We start from the raw sequence: 10894 nt of genomic DNA, 5'->3' as shown, positions 1-10894 counted from the left end.
TACAAAATGGAAGGCAAGTTTTAGTCCATTAATACTAAGCCACGTAGTATATTTCAATGATCTTACTACGGTCACATTGAGTCCGATCAACGCGCTGAGCGAAACGCTTGTCTTAAAAATTTTTGTTATTTGCGATTTACGGCCGCGAAGTGCCAGCGATCTGCATGCCAAGTGATTATTAACAGAATAACCTAGTGTTGAAATTGCCAAAAGAGCTGAAACTAATTGTATTCCATGTTTCAACCGCGGCAGAAGAGCAACAAGTGGCAAAAAAGAAAAGTAACAACAACAACAAAATAAGTACGATAAAATACACTGGAAGAAAAACCAAAGCCGACAGGCTACAAAGTGTTCAAAGAATAGCGCGCAGCTTGTTTTTTGTGCCAGCGTCGCGCAATAAAACAAACAAAAACCAGGGACCAAAAACAACAACCACAACAAAAGCCGTTTGATCGCGAGTTAGTGTTGTGTGTGTGCTTAACTGTGTCTGTGTGGCAAGCCATTATTTTTCTGGTCTTATGACGTAAACCACCGAAAAAAATCAAAAGTGAGCAGGCGACACAGATATCAAAACGAAGGTGAGCGCATTTTTACCAATTCTCGCTTTGCTTCTTGGAATTCCAGCGGTTATTAGACGTTTTTATACTTGTTTACATTTTCGCAGTTGCAGCCACATGTACACACCAATGCACAAGGAGTGCGAAAGAGAGAGGAGAGGGAATAGAAAGGGATGCAGTGCATGTAAACAAAATAGAGAAAGAGGCAATTGCTGTAAATTCTTTGGCAAAAGAAATCTTGTTGAAAGCATTTCCTCTGCACATGCTTATGTATTAGCGACCTGAAAAGAAATTGTTGCCCTGCTTGAACTTGTCGCTCCACTCTTTTCCCTCTGTTACCACCTCCTCCGCTTCTATCCTCTTCCCACACACGCATACCACTTCATTCACAATTGGCCTTTTGCGGAGTCATAATAAATAATAAGTTTGATTTCTCAAGCCGGCTATTGTGAATGATTTCACGACGGTTGGCACGCCCATTTCAATCATTTAAAAAAGTATCCTTGAAATTTGTAATATTAAATTTTAATAAAAAAAAAAAGTAAGTCAGGCCAAATTTATACTCTACCGAAAAAATATGAATTATTTAAATCATTGTGGCGTTGTATTTTATTAACCGGTTAAACGTTTAGTTTTTTTCTTCTGTGCAGCCGGCAAGAACCATCGGCCAAAACCTGTTGCTCGTTTGCCTTTTTTATTTTGCTGTTTTTTTCCTCTCCAGCTGCTGTGATTCCATTAGTGATTCATTAGATGCGTTGGCCAACGCTAACGCAAAAAGCTTAAGCGTGTTCCCACCGCATCCTTCGATAGAAGCCAATTCAAATGCTAACGGCCTGCATTTCAGCCAGGCCAAATGAATCACTCAATAATCATTTATTTTAACCGTTCTCTCTCTTTTTGTTTATTTCTCTATTTATGTGGCTCTCCAAATTCTGAGCTATTTCCTATTTTGGCTTGCCGCGATTATCGCATCATTTTGTAAATTTAGTGCGCATTATTAATAAATTTGTCAAATTTGCTTAGTTTATATTTGAGTTTTTTGTTTATGCTTTTAATCAGCAGTTTTCATGGTTCGTTTGTTTTGAATAGAACAGTGGCTACGCTGTCGTTTGGTAAAGTCTGAATTTGAAAATTTTCTTGTTTGATTTTTGTTTAATTATTTATTATAATTTTTTTTTAAACCTAATCATTTTAGTTAATAAATTTCTAGCATTTTTTTTTTGTAATTTTTTAAAACGATTTATAAAATTATTCTAAGTTTTCCAATTTTGAGGATCTACTGTAATGTCCCCTCCTCTTCTTCATTACGAACGTGTTAATTGAAAATTCCACACTCCGTTGGGGCTGAATCGGCATTATAGGCACCCCAGATAATTGTAAATAAACCAGAGCTGATAATGATCGACCACCTCCCATCCATCGATTGTGGATGCATTCGTTGGAAAACCATCAGAAATCGCGGTCTGTTCAGTTCTCCAGCAACTGTAAACAAAAAACAGCTGTGCAAGGTGTCTCCCAAAAAATAATTAAAAGTGCGCATGTCTCGAAAATTGTCTTTGTTTAGTTTCCGTTTAGCTCTTCACCGAAATGCGTCTTAAAAAGCTGGGGTTAGCTTATATTATAAAATAATCTTAAAATAAGTTTAATTTGTATTTTTTTTCCTTGCAGAATGTCTCGTCACGAGAAAACGAAATCTTCGGGGGGCGGAATCCTGGACAGCCTGTTTGGAAGGCCCTCGAAATCGAAAGGCGGAACAATCAGCAGTGGCACCTTAACCCATGGCGGACGACCCGTATCAGCGGATAACTATGTGGTGCCGGGCGTGGAGGACTTTGAGCAGTACATCCAGCAACTGTCCGTTGCGGAGCTGGATGAAAAATTCCTGGAGATTATAGAGGATATGAATATACCCAAGGATAAGCGGCAGCCCCTTTTGGCTAAATCGAAGGAGGAGCGCCAGAAGATGATTATGTGGCATTTAAAAGGTAATGTAATGAGCTGAAAGAAGTTATTTTCCAAGTTGTTGTTATTAAACCCTTGCAGATTGTCTTAAAAATAAGTAGCCAATCTAGGCAGCTTAAATATACACCTTTATAATGATGTTATATACCTAAAAATTATTAACCCTCTGCAAGGGTGTAAGAACCAGCAGACAATCGATTTTCGTGCAACTGAGTGACTATTTAAACGTCTTTGTTTTTGCCGTATTCCCGGGTTATATTGCATTCCATCTTTGATAAGATTAGCAGGTAACGGTATGTGTATCTGTGTGCTTTACCTTTATCGGTGCAAATTTTCGCTTTCTGTTTGCTTACCGCTTTTTTCTTGTTGCCAATTTGCTTTGCGCTCATGCTCGGCTTGATTTGTGTTTATATCGCATACCGCTATTTGAGGGTTGTCGCTTTTTTAATTTGTTGACAATTATTCTTATTGATAGCAGTGATGTCAACGATCTCTAAGATAAGTGAATAAATAAGTTCTTAAGTGGCTAAAACTTTATTCTGAAGGGGAGCCACTTAGCTATCATCAGTTAATGTTTGCTTGAGAATTCAGCGAAGTTTTGAATAGTTAATTGGACCAAATTTCGTAATGTTGTTTATCTAAAGTGCTTCCAGTCTCTTAGTCTCATTAGAAATACTGGTGGTACTCTACTATACCGCACAGAGTAATTATCACTGTAACACATCGCCAGCTATGTATATCTTGAGCATATTTCAATGCTAAGTCAGCTTTCAGCTTCATTCTTGGCGTTCCGCTCCAGTTAAGTTCTCCATTGGCCCATGGCCCATGGTCCATTATCAGTCTTTAAAAGCGTAGAATCAAAGTTTCTCTTATCGTTTGTAACGGTTAATTGCGCCACAACCTCGGACTATCTTCTCCCCCATTTTATCAAGTAATACCAAGTATACGACGAATGCGTGACAAAAGTCGAGCGGCAAAAAATGAGAATGCGAAGACATTGAAATTTCCTTTACTATGCATATTATACAATTTAAATTACGTCAAGTGGCAGTGAGAAAATTATTTTTTTTTATTTAGCGCTTCGTTCTTTTTGTATAAGCAAGTGCATTGCGAATGTGAGAGGGAAGTATACTAGTAGATGGCATATGTATGTGCACAGAGAACAATTTTACTAACTATATAATGGATAAATTTTTAATTATTTAATTAAAATTAAAATTGAACTTAATAAATTCGTTAAAATATTAAAGCACACTTGGTACTGATACTTTTTTTTAATAAAAACATAAATGAATACATATGTATTTGATTGGAAAACTTTACTTTTTCCACATTAAATTAGCATTAAATTGATTTAGAAATAAAAATATACCGATAAAGTCTATAGTTTCAGTGTAGTAGACAAGAGACAAACAAAAAAGCTCTCTCAACCTTTACGAGTGATTTTCCTTACACTTTGGAACGGCCATAAAATGCAAATATGCGAAAACGTTAAACACATTATGACAAAATCAAGCTGAAAATAAATTCTGATGCTTGTCAATAAACGTAAAGTGTCGGCTAAAACGTATCTTATGGCTGCAGATAACTTCGAGTGAAACGTAAGAGAAACTGAAGTCAATATTTCATTGTGGGCCGTGTTTATTGTGGCAGAACCCTCCCCTTCAACCAACTGTTGCGAAATTATATTTTAAACAAAAACAATGGACTGACCAACAACAAAAAATACTCGTACAAAGCTGTTCATTAACACGCTTCGTTTGGCGTTTTGAGTTAATTAATAAAACAGTTAGCGTAGTTAGGTTTTGACGGGTAAACGTATAAAGTGTGGGCGGGGTTTTGGCCAATTTGAATGATGTCAGTGGTGCAGGTAATGAAACAAAGGGGTACGTGGTTTTAAAGAAGGTCCCCAGTGAAGGTTGGTTTTATTAATTGCCTTTTAACTACCCTTATCTAGCAGTCTAAGGGTAATGTTTTTAGATAAACTTGTGCAGCAACTTTTATATTTAATCAAGATAAGCAACAATGAGTCACTTATGCAACCTTTTTATTTATTGTATATAATTTCCTCATTTAATTTTAATTAAAATCTTGTTTATTCATTATTGATTAGAGATTAAATGTCAGGTTATTTGAGACAACTTAAGTGGTAGATGTGTTTAATTTAATGACTTTCTTATCAAAGTGCCAATGTAGCACTATACGAATGTATGTCGTTTGCTTAGTCTAAAGATAGGGTGAAATGAATCAGCGTTGAAATGAATAACTCATGGGTGTTGCCAGCGGGGGGCAAACCTCTTTCTTTAAAACAAAAACCTTGATGCAATGAACAAGATAGGGTTTTATCTACAAATTACCACAAACGTGAGCTGGATCGCAAATTGAAATGTAATCGCTATTGTAATTATTTGTTTAAATAGGTGTTGTGTTATAATATAGGACAATTATTTGTTTGTGCTGTTGAAGTATAATTTATAATTATTTAGTACATTCCCTCTTTGTAATCCAATACCTTAACTAATCCGATTCGCATTCCCATCTCTTCTAGGTAAAAACTCACTGGAGCGCAGCGCCAATTCCCGGTTCGAGAAGCCCATAGACTACGTGGAGTATCTGCAGAATGGGGAGCACAGCACCCACAAGGTGTACCAGTGCGTGGAATCTCTGCGCGTTGCGCTCACCAGCAATCCGATCTCATGGATCAAGGAATTCGGTGTGGCAGGAATTGGGACGATCGAGAAGCTGCTGGCCCGGGCAAAAAAGGATGCCAACTATGACAAGATCGAGTTCGAGGCGATTCGCTGCCTGAAGGCCATCATGAACAATACGTGGGGTCTGAATGTGGTGCTCAATCCGGATCAGCACAGTGTGGTGCTGCTCCTCGCCCAATCCCTGGATCCCCGCAAGCCGCAGACAATGAGCGAGGCCCTCAAGCTCCTGGCCTCGTTTTGCATCATCTACGATCGCAATGGCTACGAGAAGGTCCTGCGAGCCATTACCACCATAGCAGCCACCTCCTTCAAGGCCAGCGAACGATTCCGACCCATTGTGGATGCCCTTTTCGTATCGGATCAACAGGATCCCAAGCGAGAGTTGGCCTGCCACAGCTTGATCTTCATCAACACTCTCACAAACACACCCACGGATTTGAACTTCCGCCTCCATTTGCGCTGTGAAATCATGCGAATGGGTCTCTACGAGCGCCTGGATGAGTTCACCAAGATTGTGGAGACCAGCAACAATGAGGCACTGCAGGCGCACTTCAAGATCTTCAACGAGATTCGAGAGGATGACTTCGATGAGTTTGTGCAGCGCTTCGATCATGTCACCTTCAATATGGACGATGCCACCGAGTGCTTCGATGTGCTGAAGAACCTGGTGACTGACACCACTTCCGAGCCCTACTTCCTCTCCATCCTGCAGCATTTGCTGTACATCAGGGATGACTTCTACTTCCGACCCGCCTACTACCAACTGATTGAGGAGTGCATCTCGCAGATTGTCTTCCACAAGGGCTACTGTGATCCGAACTTTGAGAACAGAAACTTCAATATCGACACCTCACTGCTGGTCGACGACATTGTGGAGAAGGCCAAGGCCAAGGAGTCCAAGCGATCGGAGGAGTACGAGAAGAAGATCGAGCAGTTGGAGAGCGCCAAGCAGGAGGCAGAGGCCAAGGCGGCTCATCTCGAGGAGAAGGTCAAGCTGATGGAGGCTAATGGTGTGGCGGCTCCGTCGCCCAACAAGCTGCCCAAAGTCAACATACCAATGCCGCCGCCCCCACCAGGCGGAGGAGGACCACCTCCACCGCCTCCACCACCAATGCCAGGCAGAGCTGGTGGTGGACCACCGCCTCCGCCGCCACCACCAATGCCCGGAAAGGCGGGAGGAGCGCCTCCACCGCCGCCAATGCCTGGAATGGGTGGCCCACCGCCTCCGCCGATGCCCGGCATGATTCGCCCCGGCGGACCTCCACCGCCGCCCATGATGATGGTTCCGGTGCTCCCGCATGGCCTCAAACCGAAGAAGAAGTGGGAAGTGAAGAATCCCATGAAGCGAGCCAACTGGAAGGCCATTGTCCCGGCCAAAATGTCCGACAAGGCGTTCTGGGTCAAGTGTCAAGAGGATAAGTTGGCCCAGGATGATTTCCTCGCCGAGCTGGCCGTAAAGTTCTCCTCCAAGCCCGTTAAAAAAGAGCAAAAGGATGCGGTGGACAAGCCAACGACGCTGACCAAGAAGAACGTTGATCTGGTTGTATTGGACTCGAAGACTGCCCAGAATTTGGCCATCATGTTGGGAGGATCGCTGAAGCACCTGTCGTACGAACAGATCAAGATCTGCTTGCTGCGCTGCGACACCGCCATTCTGTCCTCCAACATTCTGCAGCAGCTCATTCAGTATTTGCCGCCTCCAGAGCAACTTAAGCGTCTGCAGGAGATCAAGGCCAAGGGAGATCCGCTGCCACCGATTGAACAATTTGCTGCCACAATAGGTAAGTTCAAAACAATAACAGTTATGCCAAGATATTAATATGATTTATTTACAGGAGAAATCAAACGCCTTTCACCGCGCCTTCACAATCTGAACTTCAAGCTAACGTATGCGGATATGGTGCAGGATATAAAACCCGATATTGTGGCCGGAACGGCAGCTTGCGAAGAGGTGCGGAATAGCAAGAAGTTCTCCAAGATCCTGGAACTGATTCTCCTGCTCGGCAACTACATGAACTCTGGCTCCAAGAACGAGGCAGCCTTTGGTTTTGAAATCAGCTATCTCACCAAGTTGTCCAACACGAAAGACACGGATAATAAGCAGACATTGCTGCATTATCTGGCTGAACTTGTGGAGAAGAAGTTCCCAGATGCACTCAACTTCTACGATGATCTGTCGCATGTGAATAAGGCGTCCAGGGTCAATATGGATGCTATCCAAAAGGCAATGAGACAAATGAATTCGGCGGTGAAGAATCTGGAAACTGATTTGCAAAATAATAAGGTGCCGCAGTGTGATGATGATAAGTTTAGCGAGGTGATGGGCAAGTTTGCCGAGGAATGCAGACAGCAAGTGGATGTGCTGGGTAAAACAAAGAAAGACTAATTAGAAACAGTAAACTAACTAATAATTACTATTCCAGGCAAAATGCAGCTGCAAATGGAGAAGCTATACAAGGACCTCAGCGAGTACTATGCCTTCGATCCCAGCAAGTACACCATGGAGGAGTTCTTTGCGGACATCAAGACTTTCAAGGATGCCTTCCAATCGGCGCACAACGACAATGTGCGGATGCGCGAGGAGCTGGAGAAGAAGCGCCGTCTGCAGGAGGCACGCGAGCAGTCTGCCCGAGAGCAACAGGAGCGACAGCAGCGTAAAAAGGCTGTGGTTGACATGGACGCCGCCCAGGCGCAGGAGGGCGTGATGGACAGTCTCTTGGAGGCCCTGCAAACGGGCTCCGCCTTTGGACAACGGAACCGACAGGCACGAAGACAGCGACCAGCTGGAGCGGAACGGAGGGCACAACTCAGTCGAAGTCGATCGCGGACGCGTGTCACCAACGGACAACTGATGACCCGCGAGATGATCCTTAACGAGGTCTTGGGCTCCGCGTAGAAATTATAAAACCAGGAATTTCTATCTGTACATATATAAATAGACATCTGTAGCGTTCTAAGGGCCTAGGATCATAGCTGTGTACATCTGTAAATCCATGTGTGTAGCCTTGTTTACATATCAACTCGATTGGCGTGTCCAAGAGATTTAATGAAAATTTGAATAGAAGCAGGAAAAGTCCGAAAAATAATAAATACTTGGAGCTAGTAATATGAGAATTTTTAAAATGCATTGCTGATAAACTGAGATTTGTAACTTAATCGTGAGATGAAATGACAAATAATCAGATGATTTTTTAAGTTGTTTTTATAAATGGTGGTAGTCATTAATTTCAGTTTGTTTAATGTTTTAACAATTTGACTTTAGTTTTTTAAATATAATTTTGTATTGCAATTTATGTACACCAAGCAAAATTCATGTAATTAGAGTGATTGGCAGGCCGATTAAGTGTTCATCTACCCTTAGGTATATCAATTTATTTTAGACCCTTTGAAGCGGAGATCGTAACTTACACTTAAGATCTAATTTAACATTTATTAATCAACAAAATCTGAAAAAATAATAGTCTCAAACTAATTTTTTCCCACGATTACAGTAATCAGCAATGTATACTAACTACAAAATTCAACTTCCGCTATATTTATCAGTAAAAAACATATATTTTTTCTACGCTTTTACTTTTGAAACTGAAAATCGGGTAACTGATGCCTATTCTTATTTTATATACTTATACACGGAACTGAGAAACCAAGTCAGAATATATTTTATCGACCTGTTTGTATCTTAACACAATCTATTCCTATTCTACTGTGGCATGTTCCGATCATTTTGTTGTGCACTTCGTTTTCGAGGCACTCACTAGGGCGAGATATATATCAAAATGAAATTCCTTTTGTATTTAACTTGTTTTTAAGCGAAACTCTTTTAAATTTGTATACTTTAAATCCCTGAATCCACGCTATACATAACATTGTTAATTAATGCCTATTTTTGGACAATGCTCGCATATTGAAAATAAACTTTTACCAAAACCATAAATATCTTATTTATTTTGAATGGTATTGATATATTGTAATGTTAGTAAAATTCGGTAGTTCCTAATGTGAACTTTTTAATATTGTAAATATTTGATGTTTTGGGCGACCGGATTTTGCTGAGAAGACCTTTAACACAGAAAGTCTGCCACCATGACTTGATCTAAATTCGCAATTATCTTGGGAATTTCCACAAAAAGGTTTGGCAGTGAATCCAAAAATAATTTGGGCTTTCCACTCAATTGTGACTTGCCGCTTTTTGTTGTCCTTCTCGACTTTAATTTGTTTTATTAACAAAGATATTTTATCGCTAATGTCGCGGCACCCATAAAGGTGTTTGATTGTGATGGTCGAGGAGGCGGTGGTTCGTACAACGCAAAATGCACTTGCTGTGGGTTCGGCTGGGGGTTATGGGTGGAATATGGGGGGTTTTGGAGGGGTTTTGGTGGGGTTTGGCCGGGGCCAATGGCCATAAAACTCTCCAAAACGTTAAACGAACCGACAAACGGCAAAAGCCGCGCGACAAAGACACATCCACGTTCATATTCACATATCCGTCTGGCGTCGTCAAACACATTATACACATACCAATCTACAGATATATGTTATTATATCTAGTTAGGTCTGGGGCTGGGACAAACGAGTATATATCTTAATGGTCTGATTGCCCCTTGAGTTTTATTTTGGAGTCTGCTTTATGAGCCATGGCGCTTGATTTGCTTTCTTTATGGATTTATTAACATAATTGAAGGAAAATATATAAATACCATCGAGTTCTTGGCAGGTTGTTAATGTCAATGGCGGGACAGATTCTAATTTACGATAGGCAGATAGAGATGCATTAGAGTGTTTTAGAGATCTGACGAAATCTTTCATTGATAAAATAGGCGATTTAATGGGAATGGAAATGAAAGGGGATTAATTGGTTAATTGGTTAAGGGGTCTATAGAAAATATTATTAATTCTTTACAATTCTAAAATTTATAAAAATTGTTATTTTAGGGATTTTGTTAATACGATTGATTTTTCTATTCCCTAAACAAAATTGTGACATCTAAACAGATATTGAAAACTCCTGATTGATCTCGAAATCGTCCAGAATGGAATTACCATATGTTTACATAGATCACTGAGGGATTAGCCTTTTTGTGTGCCCCTAATGACTTCCAGGTAATATCGTCGACTGTTACATGACTTGCCCGTGCCTGGGATAAAACGAGGGCCCAACCTTATAGACATCATAGGACCTACCCTTCCCCTAAAACCCAGCCCACGCAGTAAATTCCGCCGAATTGTTGACGGTTTGCGAAAAAAAATAAACAAAATCTGGGCTGTGGCTGCCTAATTGTTGTGTGAACTTTATGGGCCCGTTCGATGGGCAGGTCAGCCCACCAGCACCACCTTATAAGCCTTGTTTGGTGTCCCCGCGCGACTGTTGCGATTTCATCCTGAATTTTGGTCTTTCGCGTAATAATAAAATCGCCCTTTTGTCCTCGGGCCCTTTCGATTGTTTTACAATATGTTTTGTCTTACGGACATTAAGGGGTTTTTTGTTTGGACACACGATCCCGAACCAGTTTCTGGTAGTTCAGCGTTAATAAGTGAGTTTTAAGTACCTCCCTCGCGAGGCCAACTGCTTCTTCGCAGGCTTCTGTTCCGCGTGTCCTTTTCAGGGATCTCGGCTCTCATCCCATTGTGTCAGCTGCATTCATTTCTAATTATTTGACGCGACAT

The 10894-nt window shown here is 41.1% G+C and overlaps 1 protein-coding gene across 2 annotated transcripts; it reads left to right on the top strand.

Moving 5' to 3' along the window:
• The first annotated feature begins 59 nt into the window (after window positions 1-59).
• LOC108089883 (protein diaphanous) lies at window positions 60-9164 on the top strand. 2 transcript variants are annotated; one of them, XM_017188346.2, is made up of 5 exons: window positions 60-578; window positions 2226-2542; window positions 5068-7011; window positions 7066-7596; window positions 7654-9164. In XM_017188346.2, the coding sequence occupies exons 2-5, from the start codon at window positions 2227-2229 to the stop codon at window positions 8124-8126; spliced, it is 3264 nt and encodes a 1087-aa protein (XP_017043835.2). In that variant the 5' UTR covers window positions 60-578; window position 2226; the 3' UTR covers window positions 8127-9164. The 2 variants fall into 2 exon arrangements, with proteins under 2 accessions (XP_017043835.2, XP_017043834.2); XM_017188345.2 differs by lacking the exon at window positions 60-578 and adding an exon at window positions 2028-2164.
• Window positions 9165-10894: the final 1730 nt, after the last annotated feature.

The sequence above is a fragment of the Drosophila ficusphila genome, unplaced genomic scaffold (assembly GCF_018152265.1).
Source record: "Drosophila ficusphila isolate 14025-0441.05 unplaced genomic scaffold, ASM1815226v1 contig_412, whole genome shotgun sequence".
NCBI lineage: Eukaryota > Metazoa > Arthropoda > Insecta > Diptera > Drosophilidae > Drosophila > Drosophila ficusphila.
This window is presented reverse-complemented; position numbering and strand designations above follow the sequence as displayed.

Bases quoted from the DNA above. Each gene is read 5' to 3' on its own strand.
- LOC108089883 (XM_017188345.2), top strand. From the start codon at position 2,145: ATGCGTCTTAAAAAGCTGGG. The intron at 2,543-5,067 runs GTAATGTAATGA...CATCTCTTCTAG, and splicing joins GATTATGTGGCATTTAAAAG to GTAAAAACTCACTGGAGCGC. The intron at 7,012-7,065 runs GTAAGTTCAAAA...ATTTATTTACAG, and splicing joins ACAATTTGCTGCCACAATAG to GAGAAATCAAACGCCTTTCA.